The sequence below is a fragment of the Lathyrus oleraceus genome, chromosome 7 (assembly GCF_024323335.1).
Source record: "Lathyrus oleraceus cultivar Zhongwan6 chromosome 7, CAAS_Psat_ZW6_1.0, whole genome shotgun sequence".
Taxonomy (NCBI): domain Eukaryota; kingdom Viridiplantae; phylum Streptophyta; class Magnoliopsida; order Fabales; family Fabaceae; genus Lathyrus; species Lathyrus oleraceus.
In genome coordinates, this window is record NC_066585.1 from 170,417,956 (window position 1) to 170,424,487 (window position 6,532).

At 34.0% G+C, this 6,532-nt stretch overlaps 1 protein-coding gene across 1 annotated transcript; it reads left to right on the forward strand.

The window, feature by feature from the left end:
• The first annotated feature begins 4,735 nt into the window (after positions 1-4,735).
• On the forward strand, positions 4,736-6,332 carry LOC127101287 (protein EXORDIUM-like 2). Its single transcript, XM_051038658.1, has one exon. The coding sequence runs from the start codon at positions 5,182-5,184 to the stop codon at positions 6,094-6,096; it is 915 nt and encodes a 304-aa protein (XP_050894615.1). The 5' UTR covers positions 4,736-5,181; the 3' UTR covers positions 6,097-6,332.
• The last annotated feature ends 200 nt before the right edge of the window (positions 6,333-6,532 follow it).

The following is a 6,532-nucleotide window of genomic DNA, read 5'->3' on the forward strand; positions in this document are numbered from 1 at the left end:
TAGTCTCTCTATTTCCAGGTAGACTTCTTCCGTATTGGGATTCATGATCATGAAGGAGATATCAACATATTCTTCAATTTGGTGTTCACTACTGATACACTTAAGGATTCACATCTTCCAGAATAAGCAATCAAATTGTTGGCAGTTTCTCCCTCACCTTCACTATCAGAGTCAGACCAAGTGATGATTAATCCCCTTTTTTGTTTCCTTAGGAAATTAAGGCATTATGGTCTAATGTGTCCATAGCCTTCACATTCAAAGCACCGAGTACCCTTCCCATTGTTGGGATTTTTTTCATTCCTATCTTTGTCCTGGGGATTGATGTTGGACCTCTTGTCTGGGACATTGGTTCTCCACTTCCCGTCTAGATACTTCAAGGTTTTATTGAACTTTTTCCCAAGAGGAGTAACATCGTCTATCAAGCTCTCTTATTTGACACCTTTATTTCCAGCTTCCTCATTTTTGGATATAAAGGTTATACCTTTGTTCTTCTTTTCTGACATTTCATTGATGGACATCTCAAAGGTTTGTAGGAAACCAATGAGTTCATCAACCTTCATACTACTTAGGTCCTGAGCTTCTTCAATAGCAATTACTTTTATATCAAACCTCGTAGGTAATGATTTGATAATCTTTTTGGCAAGCTTTTCTTTAGATATCTTTTCACCTAAGGCAAAGGATGTGTTGGAAATGTCACACAATTTGATGTGAAACTCACTCACATTTCCATCTTCGTTCATCCGCAGGTTCTCAAATTTTGATGTTGGGAGCTTCAACATTGATATATGAACCTTGGATGTTTCTTCATGTGCAGTTTCCAAAATCACCTACGCTTATTTAGCTTCTGAACATGTGTTGATAAGCCTGAGCGTGTACTTGTCCACGCCATTGAAAATTGCATTGAATGTCTTGGAGTTCCCAAGGGCTTCATCATCTTAAGCATAAGTCCAATCACCCTCTGATTTTTGGCTAGTTGTACCATCTTTAGAGGTAATCATTGGATGTTTCCATCAATTGATCACAATTTTCCATTCTTTGTTTCCTAAGTATTTGAGAAAATCTACCATCATCACCTTCCAATAATCATAGTTTGTGCAATCCAAAATAGGTGGTTTGTTGAGTTATCCTCCATCTTTAACTATCTTCACTTGAGCACAATTTATCTTCCTTGGAACTAACTCAAGAGGCTAGGATGTCTACTCTGATTTCAATTGAAATTATGTTCCTCAGGGGACAAATGTCGAACATGATGCTCCAACAACGGATGCAACAAGATACACCATAAATAATACACAAACTAGTAATAGATGATGGAAGAGAAAAACAATAAAGAACACAATCAATTTTTTTACCTAGTTCGGTGAAACTATACCTACGTCCGGGGGGATGAGTCCACAACCCAAAAAATGGAATTCATTTTTAGTAGTTTAGTACATTTAGACATTCAAGAAACAACAAACCCTATATTGTTCAATGCCTCTTCCTAACTCTACCCAATGACTTCCTATTTAGAGCCTCCCCCTAAATATGAGAATCTACTCACTTATTCTCTGCCACAATCCCAGTGGGAGGGGGAAAACAACCATTAAACCATAGTGATCAACTTCAATCTTCATAAGATAAAGAATGTTGAAAGTTACAACTCAACTAGACAAACCTTTTATGCCAAGTTATTGAAACATAGAGGTGTACATAAATAATGTTGATTACAACTCAACTAGACAAACCTTCTATGCCAAGTTACTGAAACATAAAGGTGTACATAGAGATTCAAGACTAATCCTCTAAGAGCATTAGCGTGACTACACGACACACAACTTAGACACTCTAAAATCTTCAATGGTAGTGTTTGGTTTCAAATGTATGTTTGAACTTCTTATATAGCAATATAAATTTGAGCTTTTCTCCTTGGATAATATCTTTGAATTCGTCAAGAATTAATGCAAAATATGTTGGATATTTGATTTTCTCCTTGAATATCTCTAACAAGATATGATTTGTTTTTAATTCAAATTCAAATTTAAATCTTCATTTTAAATTCGAATTAAACTTCATCCAACTTTCAAACAAATCATGTAATCATATTGTTAAATCAATAACAATAAAATCTTTAGCAAATCTTCTGCATAACACACTTCAAAACACAACATTCTGGTGCATGTTGCACAAGGCCCAAGTGTCGTGCAAACATGCTAGAGCATCGCATCTTACATGTATCCTTTCTGCAACTTCATACAACTTTAGCAAACTAGACCAATCTTAAACACTTGGATACTTATCCAAGTTGTTGTTTTGCTAAAATGCAGTCAATAGGGTCAATATAATAGGAACAACATCTCCAATCCCGATTTAGGATCATACGTAATCCAACTCATTCTTGGCACTTGGATGCACTGGAGCGTATAATGGATAGGTGTATCCTATTGCACTACATGATTGTTGAAGATGAGTGTGCCACATATGGTGAAAATATTGATTCTTCTTCTGAGCATCTAGGCAATGACCCGGCTACATCATCAGATGATTCTAATAATGATTTTCAAGAGTTTCTACGTAGAAAATTTCATGTCTGCGACAAAGAAATTCATCGAAACCTTCAACAAGACTTGATAGAACATATATAGGAACATGTTGGACATGAGAATAACCACAATTAAAAGTTACTTTAAATTTTTAGTATATTTTCTGCTACTAGTTTGTCTGAACATTTATCAAATTTTCAATGCATTTTCTTATAACTTATTTGTGTCATGTAGTTATCTAATATATTTTTATTTTTGTTTTATTTATTTATTTTTGGATGTTTTGATTTTTTTAAATATATGTTATTTTCTTTTTAATATATTTTGATATAATTGAATTAATTTGTTTCAATTATATATTTATATATTAATGTAGAATATAAATTTGAAATATATTGTAAGATAAGTGGAACCCATTTTAAAATTTTAGATATTAGTATAGATATTTAAAAAAATATAGATAGGTGGTTTGAATAATTGAGAAATATAAAATAATATATTATATTCAGTGAAATTTATTTATACCATTAAGTTGGGTGACATGAATGTGTGTGCTATGAGTAGAGCTGTCAAAATGAGTTATTCGATTTTAAATTGGTCGGCTCTGATATGCATCAGATATTTTAGGGTCGGATAAAAAAAACACTTTGTAATATAGGCTAAAAAATTACTACTCGAGTCTGAACTTGTACGGGCTTCTAGCTACTCAGTACTAAACGAGATTCTTTTTAAAATTATTTTTTATATAAAATTTAAAATAAAAATTCCAAAATATTTATTATAAATACAATGAAAACTTATATTAATTTTAAGTATAATACTTTTTTAAGTAATATATTATTTTTTATAAATACTATAATATATTTTTTAATACAATACATATCTAAATTGTATATATAATAATGTTGTTCATTTTGAATCCCTATATTTTACAAAACAACATGTAGTGTACAAGATGTTTTGGTGAAGAAAGAACACATGTGAGATCAGATGTTTCAGCATGTGTGCAACATCTGATCCTTGTTAGCAAGTCAATGCTGTTGCTTTTCTAAGTGAATTTTTTGTATGTGAACAATGGGATTTATTGCTATCTTTTAACAATGTGTTAATTATATTTGTTTGACAGATTGAATAAGATCAAATCAAAATAATTGAATATTTAAATTTGAATCAAAACAAATCAAGAATTTTTGTTTGAGTTTTTGAAAAATAAATCAAAACAAAATCTTTTGCAAATATGGACGTGATCTCAAATCAAATGTCCATTGGAGAAAAACCCAGAGACTACATTGCTATTTAAGAAGACTCAAATCTAACGTTTAAAGGGTGTGCAAGTATTGAAGATCTTTGTGTTAAGGTTTCTATTTTGAGTCTTTTGTTTGTGTTGTTGTTTGTTCACCACTCTAGCATTTGCATTCATATATAAAGGCATAAAATTTAGTTTGTTAGTTGAGTTGTAACTCAACAATCAATATTTTATTTATTATATTGATCATTAGAGTTAGTGACCGAGAGAAAGTGAAAGAAGTTTCGTATTTAGGGGATGTCCTAAATAGAAATACATAAGTAGAATTAAGAAGAGGTGCATTGTACTAGCGTTATTCATCTAAAATACTTTGTACTAATTTTATTGAGAGTGAATTTCTTTTTATGGATTAAAAACCCCCAAATATATATGACGTTGCACCGAACTGAGTTATCAATTTTTTATGTTCTTTATTTTCTTTATGATTTATTATTTGTTAAATTTAGTGTAAGATGTTGAACACGTTTGATTAGATTTCTGATCCAATATTTATCTTTAAAAACAAAATTTTAAATAATAATTAAATACTTAAAATAAAAAGATTGAATAGAATAAAGATAAAATTTAATAAAATAAAAAAAATTAATTTATTATTTTAGAGTAAAACAATATAATTTTTTTAAATTTTTATTTATGTAGGTTTAACAGACTATTGACAGCCATGTTGATGGACTTTTCAATATTGGATTAAATTTTAAAAAAAAAAAATATGAATTCTAATTCTTAAAATAAACTTTATGATCTTTTAGATGACAAATCAATCCATATAGACTAATCCATTTTAATGGTAAGGTTATCGAAAGTTAAAAATTTCGATTTCAGCATCATCTTTACCGACTCTTCCTCGAACTTTGCATATGACGACAAAGTCATAAACGCAGGTCCAGACGCGAATCCATTCCAATTATATGGCTCCTATCTCACCCTTCAATTCTAATCCTAACGTCAATTTGACAGCAAAATTCCCCATGGAACCCACTCAGTCAGATTCAAACTTGTGCTAAAACGCATGACAAAACAAGCAAGCAATACTCTATTTCTTGGGATCATGAATTCAAAGTATAAGTGAGGTTAAATCTGTAATCTACTCCATCTTACTTATAGACCTCCACGTCACACGGGTTCATACCTTCACAGGCTGGCAAAACAAGAGACGAGTCAAAAACATCCGCGTGGAAATATCATCATCCTCTTCTCCCCTCACAGCTGTCTCCTCCAACCGGGTATATAAATACCCCCATTCAGTTTCCAATTCAATTCGTGTTTAAATCCAAACTCACATTCAAATTCTCCGCTCTCACTCTCTCTTTCTCTCTTTCAAATCCTAAAAACTTAAAGCAAACTTATTGGATTATGAACATGGCTTCTAATTACAGAATTGCCATAACTTTCTCTGCAGTGTTAACCCTCCTTGTACTTTTACCCACACTCACAGTGGGAGAGCTTGTACAAGAACAGCCACTAGTGCTTAAATACCATAACGGCCAACTCCTTAAAGGACGCATCACCGTTAATCTCATTTGGTACGGAACATTCACCCCAATCCAACGATCAATAATCGTCGATTTCATCAACTCTGTAAGCACCACCGGTGCGCCTCTTCCATCAGCCGCGGCATGGTGGAAAACCACCGAGAAATACAAGGTAGGATCCTCTGCGCTAGTTGTAGGGCAACAGTTCCTGCACCCTGCTTACACCCTTGGGAAGAATCTAAAAGGAAAGGATCTTCTTAGTTTAGCCACCAAGTTCAACGAAATTTCTTCTATAACCGTTGTTCTTACAGCCAAAGACGTCAACGTTGACGGTTTCTGTATGAGTCGCTGCGGAACCCACGGCTCTGTTCCACGTGGCAGCGGTGGAGCAAAAACCCCTTACATATGGGTTGGAAACGCGGAGACACTATGTCCCGGACAGTGCGCGTGGCCTTTTCATCAGCCTATTTACGGGCCACAGTCACCGCCGCTGGTTGCACCTAATGGCGACGTAGGTGTTGACGGAATGATCATCAACTTAGCCACGCTTTTGGCCGGTACTGTCACGAATCCCTTTAACAACGGATACTTCCAGGGACCGGCGACGGCGCCGCTAGAAGCAGTTACGGCTTGTACGGGGGTTTTCGGTAGTGGAGCCTACCCGGGTTATGCGGGTCGGGTTCTTGTTGATGGGACTACTGGTTCGAGTTATAATGCGCACGGTGCTAACGGGAGGAGGTATCTTCTGCCCGCAATGTGGGACCCGCAGACTTCAGCATGCAGAACTCTTGTATAAAGAGGGGACCATGAATGGACACGTGCCGTGATATGGTGTATCGGGTTGTATAGATATATATGATGGGTTGATAAATACGAGAGCAGATGAATGCTCTCTGGGACTGACTAGGAGGGGTGTGTGTGTTTTTATATATTCATCTAATACATTGTTCAACTAGTGTATTAAATCGTTTATAAAGATTGTAAATGTACCGTAAACATTGAGGTATGTAAAAAAGTTTTAATAATTTTGTTGTAGAATATTTTACTGATATATTAAAAAGTTATTGTTATATGTTATATCTACATGTTTTAAATAAGAGAGAATAAAAAATCTAATGGACTTTGACTAATGAGCCTCATTACTAATAGAAATAATTATTATTTACAATCTAATATTTACAACACTCCCCCTCAAGCTGGTGAATGGATATCTATCATTCCCAGCTTGCAAG